The following is a 19,893-nucleotide window of genomic DNA, read 5'->3' as shown; positions in this document are numbered from 1 at the left end:
TAACTATGATGATAAAAATTACTAAAACTTTACCGAAAAAAATGAACACTTCAACCAAGCTACTCAGGACTTCACACTTGATAATCTCAGTTGATGTTAATTTTAGGAATGACACAGAAATAACTGGCCTGGCATTGCAGACACTCTGTAACCTGCTGTCTGCTGAACCACAAGGTGAGAGAAGAAGTGTTCATGCTATAATTACAAGCCTTAGACAAAATAATAATAATATTAATAATAATAATAATTAATAATAACAAAATGTTATAGTATGTGTCTCATAATATACGCTCCAATATTATTATACTTCTGTCAAAGACAAGGGGAATGAAGATGTTGCACGAAGTACAGTCGACTCCTGATAATTCGAACCTTCAAGGGAAATAGAAAACAGTTCGAGTTATCAGGCGTTCAAGTTATTGAGGGTAAAATTATATACATTGTAGAAAATGATCTGAAGGGAAATGAAAATTGGTTCGAGTTAGCGGGAGGTTCAAGTTATAGAGGGTTCGAGTTACCGGGAGTCGACTGTAACAAGATGTGGAAAGGAAGATTAGCTATTGTTTATACATGTAGTGCTTTGGTAATTGTGAAAAAAAAAATGATAATTTGCCACAGAGTTTGGCATAGAGTACATGTACGGTGAACATCGACCTCTCAGAGAAGGCTGCACTACATGATTTAACTTTTTTAGGTTGATTTACAATTTTCCTTGTCTCCAAGTCCTAGGAGACAAAATTAAGATTCAACCTACAGCTGTACATGTAGGTTACACAATAATCACATGATCACAATTATTTTTACCTGTAACATGTACATGCACGTTAAAGAAGGCTTGTAATATTGTGCTGGAATATCAGCATTCAGCAAAGGCAAAAATTTATTAATTGAAATAAATATTGTTGATTCTTTTCAGATCGGGGTGGCCAGGACCCTGGACAGACTGCTTCAGATGCCGAGTTAGGGGTTCAATTCACAGAAATCTTCATCAAGAAAACTGATAATGTCACCCTATTACTTGGCCTGTTAGAGGTGTGGTGGACATTCTTTTTCTTTATTTCTTTGCTTTCTTTTCTTTCTTTTTTTTCCCATTCATAGCAAGTGGAAATATTTACATGTAATTGACTTTTTTACTGATATGGTGGCCATTTTGAATTAATTAGATTTAAGGAATATTATGGGATGCCCAGGGGGCATGAGCACGATCCGCTGTTCATGTACTACTCCCGTAGTATTAGAAATATGGTCTTTCACTGTGTATTTCTTGGGAAACGGCACAAGGATCTTTTTTCCCATTACAATCTTATTCTAAGAAAACTTTAAGAAAAAATGCCCCGAATTGTGCTAGTAAATACTAAATTGATTGTGCTCATATCTCCTGGGCATGCCATAATACTCCTTAAATCTAACTTATTATTCATTCAAAATATTTTCCCAATTCTGATTGGCTAAAAGCACATTTTTAATTCACCATAACCAGTTACTGATGACCAAATTTGGAGGAATTTTGACTTTAACGAGGAAATGACGTCAAAAATGCAGCGTTTTCGCAGGTAAAGGCACCGTTAACCGAGAAGACCTGGGGACGAGTTTGAGTTGTTTTGGTTGTGAACTTAAAAAAATGGCGGACATTTCACTTGTTTCAAGAGTAAGAACTAGGAGAAAAAATAGCTGAAAACACGGCAAGAACAGCAAGATGACAACTCGAAGGGCGACATCTGCTATTTGAAGAATATTTGCGGAGCTGGACAAACTTGAACGTACACTATCGAAGATGAACTGAACATCGATGGATCGATAGAGGTAAGCATGTTTTAGCTATGTTTTTAAACTTGGAATTATTTTGAATGAATAATAAAACAGTTATTGAATTCGGCTTTTGTATCATATGAAGAATTATGGAGATCTCGGAGGGTGTTATCCGCCTCGGCCTATGGCCTCGACGGATAACACCCTCCTCGATCTCCATAATTCTTCATAAGACACTCAGCCTCATTCATTAACTGTTAATTATTCAATATGGCCACCGTATCGGTAAAAAGGTCTATTGTACGTAATGATTTTTTGTAACTCATCGTAGTTTACCGGTGGCTAAGTTACTATTAATGTTATTAATTTTGGTAGATAGTAATTTATCCGGTGGTTAGCATTATCCACCTTTTAAGCAACTCGTACCTGGAGAATAGTATCTAATTCACATTATTTTTCTTTAATATATAATAGAGGTTTTGTGGTATGATTTTCTAAATTTTGTAAATTACAGAGTTTTTCTTCTTTTAGGAATATGAGTTCCAAGTTAGATGGCCCACTGTTAAACTCCTGACAATTTTGCTGACAAACAAGAGGTACAGTGTAAGCCACAGAAAAAAAAAATGGGGCATCCCTTTAAGCTCCAGTATTCAGATATTATTACCCTGGAGTAAATTTTTGCATAAAAAATGTTTGTGGTACAGGTGTACTTAATATTTGTGGAAGTTTATTTATGAGGATCCTGAAAAATCACAAAAATCGCCAAAAATTAGAACCCAGAAAAATTTCATGACACATGGTAGTCACACAGATACATGTATAACAGTGCTCTTACCAGTATTTTGCTTTTGGGAGTCCCAGAGCCCCCTGTATTGAGAAATAGGGGCCCCATAAAAACATTGGGGGACAAATTAAAGTTACATGTACCACGTGATACAAATAACCTGAACCCACACTCCAAATGATCTGTTACGTGAAGTACCTACCTGATCCAATCATGGCAGATGGGGTGTTTACGATTCGATAATGATGCATGCACCAATCTTCGCAAAGTACGTGGGACCAATGAAAGTGAAGAAAATAAAATTAAAGAATTTTGAATCTTTTGATATCACGTTTTTTATTCATTCAACCGAGCAACATGCTGGGATGTTAGGTTGACCATTGAAACTACTTAACTGTAGCCGTTCTAAAGTCTGTTTGACTTGTAGCATGCCCTTGTGCCCTAACGGGTGCATCTTCCTGGCTTTTTATGTGCCATCTACCTCAGATTTTCTGGCAGGAATCCCTCAGGGCTTGCGGCCTAGTGAGAACACTGGTATAATGTTAAAATCAGTAATACACACTCTGAGTCACTATACATGTGTACTCATGTACATTACATTTTATGTAGTGCTCAAGACCCTAAAAAATTATACGTTGGCAGTCAAACTGTCAACACACTGGGTATTGTACATTTAGATACTTAGAATGGAGATGACGTGAACTAGCTGTTGAAATACAAATTTAAATGAAAAATCATCGCAGTGAAAATTGCAATTAAGCAATTACAAATTAACCCTCAAAATTTATGGACTTCAACGGGATTTTTTGGGTTACTTAATTTGCAATTGCTTAAATTGCAGTTACACTCTACATGTACATGTACCACTGTGATGATCATAATTATTGTCGTATTATTATCATTTTTACGCTGTACAGTCAGTGACTGTTTTTTTAAATGTTATTAACAGTATTTTTTTTTTTCAGTTATCAGCTCCAACAGTGTATTTTAGTGAGCCCCATGGGTAAGTGAAAATCTCTAGTTCTGCTGTTTTCATTGGACAGTAACACAATGTTTATACAGTCACATAATAACTACATGTAACAGTCACTGTAATGACATAAGTTTGAATGTGATCTATACCCTGCATACAAACACGCATGCATCATACACTAGAATTACTTGGTCTGTCGATACAGTCATGTAATTAGTCACACACATAAAATACGACCTGTAAATATTATATTACAATGTATACTAGTTCAATTACATGCACAAGAATCTCAATACATACGTTTTTAACTTTCTTTTCAAATTTTAAAATTGCCTTTTTTTACAGGTGTATCAAGGCTAATGGATTTGTTGTCTGATAGCCGTGAAATTATCCGAAATGAGGTAGTACAAAATAAATGTTCACCATTGTGCAATAAATTATACGGCATCTTTTTGTCACTATCTAATATTATATTGTTTTTGTTTGCTTTAGTAGTGGCGAGGGAGGGGGGGAAGAGGGGGGAATGGTTTATTATTAGCTTTACAATGTATTTACAACTCAATTTGATTCTCTTGATATCCTGGCCACTGCAACCTAAATAAATAAACCTATTTATAACTCTGTTTCTCGACCAAATTATTTTGTCGTTTCTTATTGTGATTTTTGTTGTTTTTAGGGCTTGTTGTTGTTGATTCAACTCACCAAGTCCAACGCTGCAATACAGGTACAACATGCGTCTGCATAAATTTTGCTGATTTGTCTAGTGTCTTCAGAGGGAATGGGAATAATTTTATTGTTTTGACTTAAAACAAGATTTCAAACAAGTTAGTGAAGTTTACATAGCTAAGGGAAATCTGTTTTCGTTTGAGTAATTGAACACCAGCCTGTCTCAGATTAAGCAAGATGATGATGATGATGATGATAAACAATAACAATTACAAAAAAAAAGAAAACAAAACAATGAAGTGTAGAATAAAGCATGATTCTTCTATCTTAGGGTACATTATAATTTATTGTTTCATTATTTAAAGCCCCATAATTTTTTGGCCTGTTTATGTGGAGGTGGGGGACCCCAGGTAGGTCAGGTAACCCGCTTAGGTGTGGTAACACTTATGTCCATAATAATAATCTCTCATTTTAATCCCTAATTTGATCATGTTCATATGGTACAGTGTAGGTGGAGTGACCATATGAGAGATATTACATGTATACTGTATAATCACAGGCGGGTTACCCCACCTAAGCGGGTTACCTCACCTACACCGTACAGGTCTGGGGTCCCCTACCAACAAAACCGCCATGCTACGCAGGCTACTAAAAGTGATGCTTATGAATGAGTTGTTCTGGCCTCTCAAACTTTTTATTGAAATCCAGACATTAACAGTCATGCCTGCTGTTACATGTATGTTCTTATTGTTTTTCACCAGAAAATTGTTGCCTTTGAGAATGCTTTTGACAGACTGCTTGAAATCATTACAGAAGAAGGTTATAGTGATGGAGGTACAGTTCACTAGCTCTCCCTTAACAGACACCTCTTTAAGTCAGGCACCTCTCTTTCCAGAGTCTGTCCCTACCTTTCTTTACTCCCTTTATTTGACCCTCTATAAGATGGGCATTCTATCTAAGACAGACACTAGCTAAGTGCTTGTCCCAAGGTGTCCTTTTTAGAAGAGAAAGATGACTGCATGTGCTTTACATTTTTAAGGGGTCAGGTTTGGACGTAACTACATGTAAGGTCTGTCTTGCCTGCAGTCAATAGAACATGCAAAGGATAAATTTCATCTTGCCAGCTCAGCAAGCGAGGGCAAAGGGGCTCTCTGAAGTTTTGCCAACTTAAAACAGGGAAAATAAAGCTTTCCTTCCCCTATCCCTCCATGCAATGTTGTACTGCTGTTTGAGCTAGTCACCTTTAGAAAACAACAGACACCCCATGACCTTGAATGGGGAGGGGAGTGGGGAGGGGTGTGGATTGTTTTCTCTCTGAAGTTACCCCATTTGAGGACAATTGTCTCCAACAATTTAATAAATTGTTGCCGATTGTAGCCATTAAAATATTTATTATTTTCAGTTGGACATGTTAGAGTTTTTTGCACTCTTTGAGTGAGAGTGTGTGTGCATTACAACCGTAAGTTCTTAAAGCACTGGGCAGAGTACATGTACGTGTGTATTTACTATAATTATTATAATTATTATCTTTTTTTCCCCTACATCTTAATACAATGAAGTACTAGCTGAGTTATAAACCTCAAAGTTCAGACAGACACTATAATACTTAAAAAAAAAAAATCCTTTTTTTTTCAGGTATTGTAGTTGAAGATTGCTTGTTGCTGATGCAAAATCTCCTGAAATTAAATGTTTCAAATCAAAATTTCTTTAGGGAAGGAAGGTATGGCATAATAACATTATTGTTTGTTTGTTTGGCTTTTTGTTTTGTTTTGTCTTGTGGTTTTAAAAAAATGCAAAATACTATTTTAAAGTGTGTGGATTATACATTAACATGTACAAGTTGTAATCCACTTGAATAATACATTTTTATATTGTTTTGTCTGGCATGCAGTAATAATATTTTTGTCTTGACAACATTAATAAATTCTGGAAATTTTTCAAATTAATTTTCAGACCAATTAAAAAAGGGGACGAAAATATGCAGACCTCTTGAACTTAATCTCTTTGTACTACATAATTATTTGCTGTGTTTGTTACAGGCCAAAAACAAAATTAATTCTCCAAGCCCAAATTAATGGCTAATTAGGGCTAGGAGACTAAGGAAAAAGAGAATCAGTGTCTGTATTGCTTGTCAACCTGTGACCAGTGTAACTGTAATTATCATTACCGATTCATTGGATAATGCAATAATAGAGCTGTGATTGGCTCAGCCATCATGGTATATGAGCCATTAGCATAATCCAACTAGTGGTATATTATCAATGCTGTGTTCTGATTGGTTGAGGTACTACTCGACTATTATGTTATAGCCCACTAGTAGTGAAAAGCAATGGCTTTGAAGTCCAAAACAATGGCAGCTGAATTGTGTTTTGCTTGCTAAAGTTGTTTTTTTCTGGGTATTTTTGACCAACTAGTTGGATTTTACATGGACCAAAACAATTATTCCTCTCTCCCTCATGGCCTCTTGAGTCAATAGGAGAGCCCATTTGGGCTGGAGGAATAATTGTTAATTATGCCATGTTCTCAAATGGTTTAATGTGTCTGCTCATAATTAGAAACAAGCTGAAAATCCGTTGTTTTTACAAATAAAGTTGGGAAAAATTCTCAGTATTTTCTGGGCATTTTTAATAAAGCAATATTATTATTCCACCCACGCTTCTTGGATATGAGATGATTATAGCCAACTCATATCCAATGCGCAGTCGTGGAATAGTTGGTAATTGTGTGTACGTGTACAGCTGTACTATTGTCCTCTTTTCAGTTATGTTCAAAGACTTACTCCATTTTTTGAACTGGAGCAATCCACCACGGCAGTCCCCACTGGTAGGTTGACTTTACATTATTTTTACCATTATACTACTATATGAGAAATTACTGCAATTTGATTAGCTTAGAGCAGTGGTATTTCAGCTTAATTTGAAATACCTACATGTGATGCCTTTTGTGGGTAGTGGTATAAATAAATAATAGCATGATTTGTACCTGATATTTGGCATAAATACCACTTGTGATATTTCAAAATTGTCTAAAATTCCACTCGCCTAACGGCTCGTGAAATTACGTATAACAATTTTGAAATATCACTCGTGGTACAAATCATGCTATTACCTATACTAACCACAACAGATGTCTTGCTCTTGTGCTGTGAGACAGTAATGCTACACTGTGAGCTGAGGTTTCTTTCCAGCATGGCATTTAGCATGTTCTGAGTGATTCGATCACCTTCTCGGAGACCAAAACAAGCCAATTCTGTCAATGTTAGTGAACCTTCAATGACTTGATCTGCATGTGCTGGAAAGAAACCTTTGCTTATACTGAACACTGAGCACTTGACATAAATTATTTGATTTTCAGTTCTTGGGTAATAAACTACATTGTATTGTACAGTGTAATTTAAGCATGCATGTTCTTCAAGGAAAATAAGAAAGGAAGCAAAGTTAAGATAACATGACACATGCAAACATTAAAAACTTACATTAATTAAATGTATATTTAATTATTGTCCTTGAAAGGAATGTACTTTTTTCAAAATTGGTAATTTTGTATGCTAGTCATGTTATGCATGTATAAATAGTAATAACAATAAAAAAACATTGTGCGAAACAAGGGAGTCACCTTCAAAAACGTCAGGAAAAAAAGATACAGCTGTAGATTGCATACCCATCTTGTAGCCACGTTATGAAAGTTATATAAAAGCCTGCTTATGTTTTACAAGGTAATAAAAATTGTGATAGACTGAGAACATGTAAAAACTGTATTAAAAAAATAATAACACGAAGGTTCTTTTGTGCTACAAAATGTATTTTGTTTGTTTGCAGAGAATCAAGAAACCTCCTGGTCAACACAGAAAGTGTCAAATGTGAAGTTGATGTTACAGGTAAAGCGTACTAACAAAATAGAGTCATGATGAAAGATTAGTAACAGCCAACCACAGGGATGTGCTTTAGCACTGGTTTTTGGTTCCAGGCAATTTATCTTTGGCAACAAGGGAAAGGAAAGTTTTTCTTGACGTCATAGATACCTCACTGCTTTTTGGGCTCCCCCAATTTTTTTTTTTTTAATTATTGTCTTTCGTTAAGTGTGTGTGTCAATTAAAGGTTAATTCATACACACTGGCCTGTCCTCCATGCTGACCAAATAGCTAATGTTTGTACCTCTGTCAAAAGTTGCTTGTAGGATGGCATTCACATCATAGTGGGAACGTTCATCAAAGCTGGGCAAAATATTGACAATGCAGTCAACTATCTTCATAATGAAGACAGTCGGGGCTAGCTCTATGTAAGAAAGGCGTGGCTGATAGAGAGTTTAATGTATGTTAGGGAGATGTCTGCAAAATAATGAGTTCCATATAATTATGAGTGTACAACTTTTATCATGAAAATGATGATTATTGATATTATTTGACCTTGATGTCATTATAAGACTATTAAATGAATTTATTTCCCAAATTCTTTTAATTATCCATCAAGTCAGTTAGTACTAGCCACTTAATAATTGTTTTGTGTTATTTTATCTCCAGCTTGTCAGAGTGTTAGTTTCCCCAGATAACCCTCAACAGGCCACAGCAAACTGCCAGAAGATCATGAACCAGTGTGGTTAGTATTTTACTGTCACATACACTTGTTACTATGAAGACTGCTTCATTTGAACCTCAGCTAACAGACGTTTTCCTTAAGCAGACCTCGCCCGGCCTATAGTTAGACAGCCACCCTAAGAGGACACCTGGTCCTATTCCTAGCAGCAAATAGCCTGTCTACAGCCACCCGTCCCCTTAAACAAAATCAGAGATAGAGACAACTCAGTTATAAACACAGCGTGACACAGATATCTTTTCCCCTGATTTTTTTAGGGGAGGGGAGGGGCGGCTATATGCAGGCTAAGCAGCAAACATACACCTTACGTTTATGCTCTCTTAAAAACAAAACAAGACAAAACAAAAAACACACCTTTCCACCTCTATTTTTGTTCTGTTTATTTGTACCATACATGCACAGTTTTCAGTTTCAGTGAAGTCTTCATGCCGGCGCATACGAGAAAAAAAAACTCAATTACCCAGGGTGGAGATGTTTTTCCATAACTGATGCAACTGGAACGAACAACATCTTTCTAAAAATCAAGCATTTTCAGATACAGTGCAACAACGATTATAGCAATCCCGCCAGCCACGCAGGCTAACAGTGTAGATGAAGTATGGTTCTATGACTCTCGAACTCAGGACGTTTGCTGCGTTGCAACATTTGTAACGCAGAGCTTTTGTTGCCTTAGGTCAACAGAAGCTCCTTTTTGCATGAACGTCTCTTTAAAAAAAAATGAATTATTGAATTTTTCAAACTGTGGAGAGAATGATTTTGTGCTTTTATGAATAGGTTTGTTGCATCAACGTACATGCATGTAATAGTTAATGTATAAAATTATTTTTTCTACATGGAAAATGGCGATGATGATGTGAGTGATTGCCCCCAGAATATTTATCCGTGATTACTTAATCCGTACTGTTGTACACCTGAGCTGTTTTCTTAAAATAATAATACATATAAAGTAATTAGTTAAATAAATACACCATTTGCAAAGTTCCTTCATGATTTTTAACGATTTTTTAATGTCCACAGGACTGCTGCGGCTGCTTTGCGGTATACTCATGTCAACTGGAATTCCTGCTGACATTCTGACAGAGGTACATGCAACCTTTATAACTTTTTAATTAAAACCATGAACTTGAGAGGAATTTTGTCTTTAATGGGCTAATACAGTCGAAACTCCTGTAAGAGACCACCCAAAATGCGAAGCAGATTTAATGGTCGCTTACGAATTTATCCATTGGGGTTCTCTTGCGAGATATGTCTGGAAACGTCTACCGTAATGATTAGATTTAGCGCCCTCCTTCCAATAAGCGTCCCCTTTGAATGTGTTTTTGTTAATAAGCGCCCCCATTCTAATATTATAATATGAGTGTACGGGTACGTATCAACCGAGGTTCATATTCCTTTAATACCTCACAAACGAAGGGTGATGCCACATTACAAAAACAGTGGTCTTTGTCTGAGTTTCTCTCGTTAACTGAACATTCTCCGTATATTTGTTACTGTTACAGTTTCTGTTATTGACCCTTTTGAAATAAATATATAAGATTTGTTTTCAACATTCGGTTGTTTCTCAAAAAAAGAAATAAGCGCCCTGTACCGAATAAGCTCCTTCCCTTGAGGTACCAAATGTAAATAAGCGCCCCGAGCGCTAAATCGAATCATTGCGGTAAATGCGCTTTGTGGAAGATAATTTATTGCATGCAATTTGTTATGTTAGGGTATGTTGCCACTAAAGCAGATAGGTTTTGCGCCGGCAGGAAAACTATACCAGATAACGCTTCTCTGTTCACACATAAGAACGGTAACGCGATTTCCGTGACGCAGCGAAAGCCGCGCCGACCTCTATAAAGTGGAGACTCACATATCGGATAGTTGTTCACAATATACCGGAAAGGACAGCTTTTCGTGTCGGCACGAAAAACTATCCGAAATACTAAGTTAGGGCATGTGCTTTTCCATTTTGTTACTTATAGCATAGTACATGCTGCAAACTTAGAGATAAGACCATGCGTCAAGCCGTTGCTTACAAGAGGTTAAAAACAATGGAAAATTGTTTTAAAAACCATCATTCCCGAAAAGTGGTTGCGGTCGCTTGCAGAAGGTGGTGCTTTACGAGAGGTTCCAATAATTGTAACGTCTTGCCTGGGAATGTTTGGTTGAAGTTTGGATAGGTGACCGCCTACGGAGGTTTTTTGTAGTAGATTTAATGAGAAAATTGATTGAATATCCAATCTCGGTTAAATTACTAAAAACAAAGTTTGCAATGTAGAGTTTCAATGCAGCTTTTCTGCTTCGAGTGTTAATGAAGCTTCTGGTAAATGACGCATGTGTTATATGAGGAATCTTTTTAATTTTTTTAGACAATTAACACCGTATCTGAAGTCATTAGAGGATTCCCTGCGAATCAAGAATACTTTTCTCAAGTCAATGCTCCATCCAATCCTCCAAGGTAAGTACTAGCCTGACAAATACTCAAAACAGCCGACATTTCGCGACGCTACCACTGGTTTTCCCGCCAAATGACGTCTGAGAAACGAACGCAGAAATTCCATACTGATGACGTGTCACTACCCAGATCTGGGTAGACCTTCCGATTGGATGAAGCAAATTTTCAGACATAAACTTGAAAATTCTATTGATTACGTATCTGTTTGAGCGATTTGTGGCATTAATTTTATTGAAGAATTTAATCAGGCGATATTTAAGCTAAAACTACTTATCGAATCCAATGATGCATGTATGTTTTACGTTTCAGTTCTGCCATTGTAGTTCTTCTCATGTCAATGATAAACGACAAACAGCCTTTTAGTTTACGGTGTGCCGTCTTGTACTGCTTTCAAGTAAGTCATGTTTTAGGCTTAATGTTACTCCCTTGATTAGACTCCTTTATTAACTTCCCACGTGTAAAACCAGGCGGGAAAATTGTTTGCTTTAAAAATAATAAAATCTCTCTAATTCCTTCTCAAAATTGATATTGTCTCTTTCTGCTGAAACAGTGTTATTTGTACAAGAATGAGCAGGGACAAAATGATATTGTCACCACATTATTACCTTCATCGGCTTCTGCCGGTAAGCATATCTCTTGTAAATAGTGTACAATGTTTTTTATTTACCCTAGCACGGTGACCTGTACTCTAACTTGCACACTGTGCCCTGTGACCAGTGTTTTGTGCCTGCCGCGTGGCAACGTTCAAAAAATCACTGTGACATTCTTATGTTCATTTTTTGTCTCTCATAGCCACCAACATCTCAGCAGGACAGTTGCTGTGTGCGGGATTGTTCAGGTAATAACAATGATTTTATTTGCGGCAGTAGGATAGTAAATTTGGCTGAGTGAAAAGGTAGCCCATATCTTTATCTCCGTAACCATCATTTGGCTACTGACTCTGTTCTTATCAGAAATGCGATGTGACAACCGGTTCGTCTACATAAAGGTGCGGCTACATTTAGGCTCGATTACTAGCCGCTGTGCGTGAAACGAGCCCGCGTTCCGGCCGCGATAAGAACAGTCTTTTATCGGGGAAGACCGAGAGAGCGGCGGAAATTAGGCCTATACTGCACTCAAACGTGAAGAGAAATAAAAGTTAAATAACATGGCTAAATGGCTAAAATCCAACTGGCAACGGGCAAACCAGATGGCTATTTAAAAGCATGGCCGAGGAGTCGAATTGAGGACTTATGAAAAAACTCTCCAGGTGGCGCCAGTTGTTTAAAAGGTGGATAACGCTATCCACTGCATAAACCACTTTCCAGTGTATAACGCAATAGTGGTTTCCCTAATACTTACCCGCCGGATGGTGATTCATCGCCATCCAGCGTTAGAACAACTGGCTCCTGAGGGTGAGTGCGTGTCTTGGACCCCAGACCTCAGGAATTACCAAATGATGCTCAAACTCGTTCTAACCACTTGTTCACATTGACTAGTCTTATTCAAGTCCCAAAAGTTTATTTTCATCCTTCTTTCTGACAGAAATTAATTTTTTCCTTAGCCCTGATCCGCTGTCAAACTGGTGTGCGGCAGTCGCCCTCTCTCATTGTTTAAAAGGGAACCCCACCCAGAAAGAACAACTTCTAAGAGTGCAACTTGCAACAAGTGTTGGTGAGTGGAAACAATAAGATCAGCTTGCATGGAATTTCGTTTATTCTTAGTTAAAATTGAAGGGCATTTTTGTTTCCTTTGTCAACATTTCGTGATATGAAATAAAGCTGTCTTCGTTTCAGGGAATCCTCCTGTGTCACTGCTACAACAATGTACCAACATGCTTTCACAGGTGAGCTTATAAGTATGCGACTAAGGATTCTGCGATTGCAGGTACTTGAGATACAGAAACAGCTAAGGTCCAACTTAGTCTCCTTCGCCGACGTTTTTGTCCCGTCACGCAACGCTGGTGAGGGGTGTTGCGTGACGAGACGACCGCGGCTGCTTTGGAGACTAGGTTGAGCTCTAGTTGTACACTTTAGCGAGGTTTTCACCTTGTAGAGAGTCAAGGAAAATGACTGAAGAATGGCAGGGTCAAACTCTAGGTGTACATTTTATAGAGGTGTCTGCCTTAAAGACAGTCAAAGGAAATGACTGAATAACAGTAGGGATAGAATCGGGTGTCCCCTTAAAGGATGTATCCGTCTTAAAGAGAGTCAATAAAAACACAAAAGGATGCCAGGGATCAACTTTAGGTGTCGATTTTAGAGAGGTGTCCGCCTTAAAGAGAGTGATGGAAAAATACTGAAGGATGGTCGGACCATTCCTAAGTGTCCAGTTTAAGGTGGTGTCCTTATAGAGAGTCACCAAAAACACCAAATGATGCCAGGGATCAACTCTAGGTGTCGATTTTAGAGAGGTGTCCGTCAACTGAACACGAATTCCAAGTTGTGTTTTTACTTATATGAATCAACAATATCTAAAGGCACCAGGGTTACGCAGGATTGTTTTTTTTTTCTAGGGAGGAGAGATTCAAACACGAGTAGGTCTGCTGCTGTTGCTTTGCTCCTGGTTATCTGGTTGTTCCCTGGCTGTAGCTCACTTTCTTCATAATTCATCCAACATACCATATGTATCCTTTCACGCCAGTGTATTTAACCCTTTAAACCCTAATATCAAAATTCAAATTCTCATTTGTCATCCTTATACGTTTTCAATAGAAGTAGTGGGGAGAATATGTTCAAGTATCAATTATATTCACCTTGTGTGGTCACGTCCTCAATTCTCATGACCTCTGTGTTTTATAAAGCAGTGATATTACAAGGAGAAATTTGATGCTGATCACTCTTAAGGCTTAAAGGGTTAATTGAGGTCTGCTTGTGGAAACTGGGCGTTTCGATACAAGTCGTTTCGATAACATTTTCGATCATTTAAAGTAAAGTTAGCTCGTGAACAAGAAAAAAATTTGGCGTGAATTTTCCTCTTTCTTATGGGTTTAAGTTAATTATGTGAAACTATTTACATCTCGACTGAATCAACTTGTATCGAAGCGACCGACAAGCGTGCGATTATTGCATTAGAATTTTGCGGTTGATAACGAGTAGTTCTCTGACAATAGCTAAGATTAAATGTAAAGGCGATCATCGCAGTTTAAGACTTAACTTATGTAGTTGCGCAAAGAAAGCTGAAAAAAATTAACTAGGCTTTAAACAAAAGGAACCGCAATCCATGCGGTACAATTAGTGCAGACTGAAACGACAAAACATGACTGATTACACGACGTTTATCTTAGTTGAATGTCCTTGACTGCTTGAAGCTCATGGCACAAGTCGAAGCTCATGGTGAAGAAGCCGATAGACTGGTGGGTGCCCTGTGTTCTCTTCTCTTAGGAATCTGTTTGGACAGTAACGACAATTCAGTAGCGACTTGTCGCAAGTAAGTCTCAATGCATTACAGTGCAACTAAACCCCCAAAATACTTTTTGCTAAACGAAATATTATAATTCTCCTGGCGACCTGTGCGAAAAAAAGTTATCGTAAAAACCTCAAAATCCCCGCTTTTCCACGGCTGTTTTAAGTAAGGTCTCTCATGTCCCATTACCGAGCATTTGTGGGAGCTGGGTACGACGCTGTTGTTACGTCATCGGAGACCATTTTCTTCGTACTCAAGAGCTTATGGCGTGGAAGCGAGAGAGGGGGTAGTGTTTTACGTGAGCCAAATCCTTCTTCTCTTGATACATTCTGCACGCATACAACCCCGGAATGGAATTGTATGGAGCCCGATACCTCTTTGGGAATCGGCTGTATTATTACAACTGGAAAAACAAAAAAAGATGGGGCATTTTCTGAGAAGAAGTTGTTGCTCGCGTGGAATTGATCTCCTTCGACGAGGTCGCAACAAAGCTCGGACCCATACTTCTCAGTGCTCGGTAATGGCGGCAAAAAAAAAAAAAAAAATTGAAACTTTGAAAAAAAAAGTAAAAAAATAAAAGGTAGTACGCTACGACAAAACTATTTTTTTCGCACAAGTAATCAGAACGGCAAGTCTTGAGATTTTGATTTGCGAAAAACATTTTTGGGGTTGCACTTTCATCTTAGCACGTGGCCAAACTTCAGCGAAGGAATGGCTTTTTAGGTAAAGGTGCAGTTCGAGACAAAGAAGCTAAAAGGCATAAAGCTCCTTAAAGTATTCTTACTCCCTCCTGGATATTCCATCACAAGGTTAACCTTAGTAGTATCAATCGACATACGACTGATTAGCGACCTATAGTCGATCAGTGTCTCGCTCATGTATCAACAACCAAGCAGTCGATCGGGTATCTGAGAGAAAAGGTGGATTCATCGTGACGTCATTGTTTACATTTTTGGTCATCAGCATACAAGTTAACCTATAGAGGAAGTAGCCGTATTTACCAGTTATGTTCAAAAATTAAAAGAGCTGGTTAATTTATGCAGTTTGTGCAAGTTTCAGTTGTTTGCTATCTGTGAGAAAGAAAATTGCAGCCATTAAAAACTGCAAAAACTTGGTGGCAAAACGTTAATGAGCTCATACATTCTTTGTAAATTTGGGGGTTTTTCGGAGAGAATTTCTCCGAAACTATTTGGTATATCGGGCTCAAATCGTCAGAGATAACTGAAATTGTTATGCTCTTTCAATGTTAAGAAATTTCATTTTATTAGCTTCATCAGATACTGATGAGCCTGTGCTAATAAGGCAAAAATGTAAACAAGGATTCGCCTATATATTTGTCGGCCGAAATACATGTAGTTGACAACAACACACCTACACTTCAATACCGTTTTACCACTCCCTCGAGCTTTCCCCACTACCACCACCCTTCCTTATAAAACACAGCTTTGTGGTACATCTGACAGACTACTAAGCCAACAAACCGCTGCCCGGTTAGCTCAGTGCAGGTGGGAGAGCACCAGACAGCCGAGTGGGAGGTCGTGGGCTCAAACCACGGCCGTATCAATAACCAGGGTCTTTGATAAAGTGGTGAGGTCATGCTGACTGTGATTTGAGACTTTGTCTCAGTTACCAGATGATCGCTTCATTGGTCGATGATGTTAAGCGGTTGGCCTTATCTTCTTTAGTCTTCTTTCATCAGTCAAAATCGAAGGGGACGTAAAAGAACCCGCACTACTGTTACAAAAGGGCCGGGGGAGTTTCCCCGGTAATGTGGTGTGCCTTTCACGCATCACGCATCTTCATATCAGGGGCTATGGGTGGGTTACAGCAAGCTCATAAATGAACTGATACCGGCTGCCAGTGGCGCCTTGTATGCTGAAGTCTGAGTTTACTGTTAACATGTTGATATGTAAAGAGGGCGCGACTTGTCCTTAACCCACGACATTCATTCATTCTTCGTTCAGATAGTGTAAGTTGTTTGTTTGTTTTCTCATGATTGCCTTTGTTTTTTTTTTGCAGGGACGATCTTCGAAATTTAATCATCAAAAGAATAGGAGCTGATAATCTTTTGGACAAGATCAGTTTTATATCTAAGTCCGAGTTTTTTACTGCAGCTGTGAAATCACCAGAGGTAGTGTCGAAGACCAATATTACAACTTTTTGTTTTCTCTTATCTGAAAGAGCCTTTTAGTGGCTCGATTATTCAAATGAATCGGTCAGTGCATGATAAGTTGGTTTGAGATGAGGCATTCTTGAACCCGGTTGTCATTCGTCACAATCGCTCAGAGTCTAAGCCTTTCTTGAAATTTGTTTTGCCTACCGGGAAATCATGATTGACAGTGGGGTAAAGCCAACCTCGTCTCCGGGCCAATTCTCACTATCTGAGTGAGCCGAGAAGGGTTGGAATCGAGTGCGATGACAAATTCTTCCTACACGTTTGGTGGCGACGTCACATCCGAACTCGCGAGGATGACTGGTAACGAGGCTAGCTTAAGGAAGCTAAGGTCTAGGTTTAAGGCTAGCTAAGGTTGTGTGTTTGACCATTTCACTCCCGAAAGTGGTTTGATTCGAAATTCCAAGTTCATTTGGGAAAATTCTGCAAGACAAATAGCATATAATATAAAAAAATATAAATAAATCAAAATATAAATACTGAATTATCCACTCCCGTTGTGGCGCTTTTCAGGGATAATGAAACAATATTGCCAAGAGAACATAATATGATAAAGAATCCCAACTGGTAGGAGGCGAACCAGTTAGCTATTTTACAAGCATGGCCGAGGATTTGAACTCAGGACTAGCAAGAACAAATCCAGCTAGCAGCCAGAGCGGGACTTGAACTCGGGGCCTCGGAATTACAGGCCCAGCGCTCTAATCACTCGGCCACGCTGCCTCCGTCATGGGTAACTAGTGGCAGACATGTTTTATTAGAATGGTGACACCAAAGGATTTCGTCCACAGACTCAAAAGGTAGAAGCTCCTTACAGCATTCACTCCGGGGTCGGAAAGGGTTGAGGTCATGAGTGAGATTAGCGAGCTTATTCCAGCTATGCTGGAGCAAGGTCGATATTAAATATAAACGTGTGATGAAATCAATTGCCCGTGGAAAATAGTTTAGCGTACGAAACTCATGTTTTTATGTGTTTAATAATATTCATTTTTGTCCGTCTCTTGCCAGATAAAAGTAGAATCAGAAGGACAAATCTTGTTTGACCACGAATTCACCAAACTGTTTAAAAAGCTAGAAGGTTAGTACATCCATGGTTCTTTGGAATGTAAATGTCTCCTTGGGGCGGTTTGCAAGGGCGATCACAGTCAAATCTTAAAAAAAAAAAACACGATCTTGTCCCTGAAACGCACACCAAGAGTTGGTTACTCTTTGTACAGTCGACCCCTCCCATCAAACAAAATCGGGGAGAGAACGTTTGCGTGGAGTGGCTGTAGGCAAGGTAAACTTGGTCCTTTCGGTTTTTATCAGTCGTTTTCTTTGACACACCAAGGCTGAAACCTCTCCTTCAGTGGACACTTTGTGCCATTCCCAACCGGGTCCGTATTAGAAGTCACTTTCGTAGTGGTCTCAGAATTGACAATGAACTAATCACAAGTGGCACAAGCAATATTTAACAAGCAGTCCAAGCATCAGGCAAATGCATGTGTCAATTGTCGGCAAAGTTTGTGCGAGAAAGCACGTGCACTTGTTGAATACTCTTACTCTAGGTTTGTGTATGCTGACGAGGAGGTAGATATATGCAACACTCGGCTCCATAATTTGCAAGGGACCAGGATTTGGTACGCTCTTTAGGGCGGGGCTTTGTCTTATCTGAATTGCCTTTTCCTCTTCACGCTTATATTCTGGGCGCACGAGCATTTTTCTCTGATCGATGTTTGTCAGGGGCACCCAACGACAATTTTTGGAAAATATCTGTTCCGAAGACGATTTGAGATCTAGAATTTTCGGAACTTTTGTTGTAAAATTTCTTGCTTGCGGGCCTCTGCTAGGATTTTCGAACATCTAAAAAATGGTATAATTGCCCATTTTTAACGGATTTTTACCCTAAAAAGGTCACCTAGAGTTTTTGGGAGCTTTTTTTCTGTCTGAAATTTTCGAAAAGGTAAGTTTTGATCCATATAATTTTCGCATCACTAGACTTTCAGCTACGAAATCCGAACAGATGAAAAATTTTAAGGGGATAAAAATATGCCTATCTCTACCGTTTAAATACTAAAATACGTTCAACAATGCTATGTTTAAGTGGTTTTGAACTATATTCTCTTTGGGTGCCCCTGGTTTGTAAAAAGAGTGAGTTGTGAAAACGCTGATGCGTTTGAGAAAGGCGTGGTAAAACAAATTTTTCATAAAACGCCATTGTTGCGACAGAGTCGAAAGCGCCGTATGAAATTAAAATTTCGTCTTTCATTTCTTACAGCCGCCGTCACTAAAGCTATAGAAGAGGAACCTTCTCAAGAACAAATGACAAATCACGTTAATGGCAAAGTCCCACAAGGAATGGAAAACCACGACTCCATTATTTCGTCATATAAAGAATTAATTAGGGAACAGGTAACCGTGATAGTAAAAAGTATGAAAAATAATGTTTATCTCACAGAACGTTTGAGTACTTCAGTCACCTAGATAACCGTCAAACGATTCTGTCATTGTTTGAGTATTTTGTTTCTGGCGGTCTTAACCGAATCTTGACATTCGGGATAGTTTCCTGAAAAGAAATCGTCGAAGTGCTCGCATTTCTGCGCTTAAAGAGCCAGTCAGAAGGTTGTTTTAAGCCGTGGACATTTCAAAACAATAAAAAAATTCGCGATTACAACGATGAAGCGTCGCTTCGATTCTTCGTAGAATGTAGTTACCTGGCAACTTAAAGTTGCGAGAACCGTCCATTCCCCACATGAAAATAGGAACATATCACAGCGTTCTCACCCATTAAGGGTGTGTCCCAGTCAAAAGTATCTTGTGTAGAAGTTTCACTCTTAAATGTCGTGAACAACTGCCTATCTTGCTTCACTGCAAGATTTGTAATTTCCTTTGCTTTTTTGGCAGGATGAAGAAATCGGGAAACTAAAATCAAGATACGGAGACATGGAATCATCTTATAATCAGGTAAATGCCATCTCAAAGATCCCTTCAAGGCTCAAAAATTTCACGCGGGTTGTGTCACCTCTAGCTGTGTCCCGCTCTTTCGCTCGCTTTTGCCCCAGAAAACAAAACAAATCTACCGCTTGCGCTTCGTGTTTGAGGAAAATTTTGAGCTCGTCCTGTGGGCAAGTCAACCTCTAGCCTATGAACGGACCGGGA

General features: G+C 38.5%; 1 protein-coding gene across 1 annotated transcript in view; it reads left to right on the top strand.

Annotated features, from left to right (window-relative positions):
- The window catches only part of LOC140945850 (general vesicular transport factor p115-like), a 29,353-nt gene that overhangs the window by 2,675 nt on the left and 6,785 nt on the right, over positions 1-19,893 (top strand). Inside the window, exons 4-27 of the mRNA XM_073394897.1 lie at positions 107-174; positions 917-1,032; positions 2,281-2,345; positions 3,499-3,536; positions 3,852-3,907; positions 4,183-4,230; positions 4,934-5,006; positions 5,808-5,892; positions 6,934-6,995; positions 7,991-8,049; positions 8,692-8,767; positions 9,782-9,846; positions 11,116-11,204; positions 11,511-11,595; positions 11,752-11,824; positions 11,994-12,039; positions 12,745-12,854; positions 12,977-13,026; positions 13,696-13,806; positions 14,491-14,609; positions 16,605-16,716; positions 17,764-17,833; positions 19,013-19,146; positions 19,639-19,698. Coding sequence (XP_073250998.1) covers positions 107-174; positions 917-1,032; positions 2,281-2,345; positions 3,499-3,536; positions 3,852-3,907; positions 4,183-4,230; positions 4,934-5,006; positions 5,808-5,892; positions 6,934-6,995; positions 7,991-8,049; positions 8,692-8,767; positions 9,782-9,846; positions 11,116-11,204; positions 11,511-11,595; positions 11,752-11,824; positions 11,994-12,039; positions 12,745-12,854; positions 12,977-13,026; positions 13,696-13,806; positions 14,491-14,609; positions 16,605-16,716; positions 17,764-17,833; positions 19,013-19,146; positions 19,639-19,698 — 1,870 coding nt within the window. The remainder of the gene's footprint in view (positions 1-106; positions 175-916; positions 1,033-2,280; positions 2,346-3,498; positions 3,537-3,851; positions 3,908-4,182; positions 4,231-4,933; positions 5,007-5,807; positions 5,893-6,933; positions 6,996-7,990; positions 8,050-8,691; positions 8,768-9,781; positions 9,847-11,115; positions 11,205-11,510; positions 11,596-11,751; positions 11,825-11,993; positions 12,040-12,744; positions 12,855-12,976; positions 13,027-13,695; positions 13,807-14,490; positions 14,610-16,604; positions 16,717-17,763; positions 17,834-19,012; positions 19,147-19,638; positions 19,699-19,893) is intronic.

Source organism: Porites lutea, chromosome 8, assembly GCF_958299795.1.
Source record: "Porites lutea chromosome 8, jaPorLute2.1, whole genome shotgun sequence".
Classification (NCBI taxonomy): domain Eukaryota; kingdom Metazoa; phylum Cnidaria; class Anthozoa; order Scleractinia; family Poritidae; genus Porites; species Porites lutea.
This window is presented reverse-complemented; position numbering and strand designations above follow the sequence as displayed.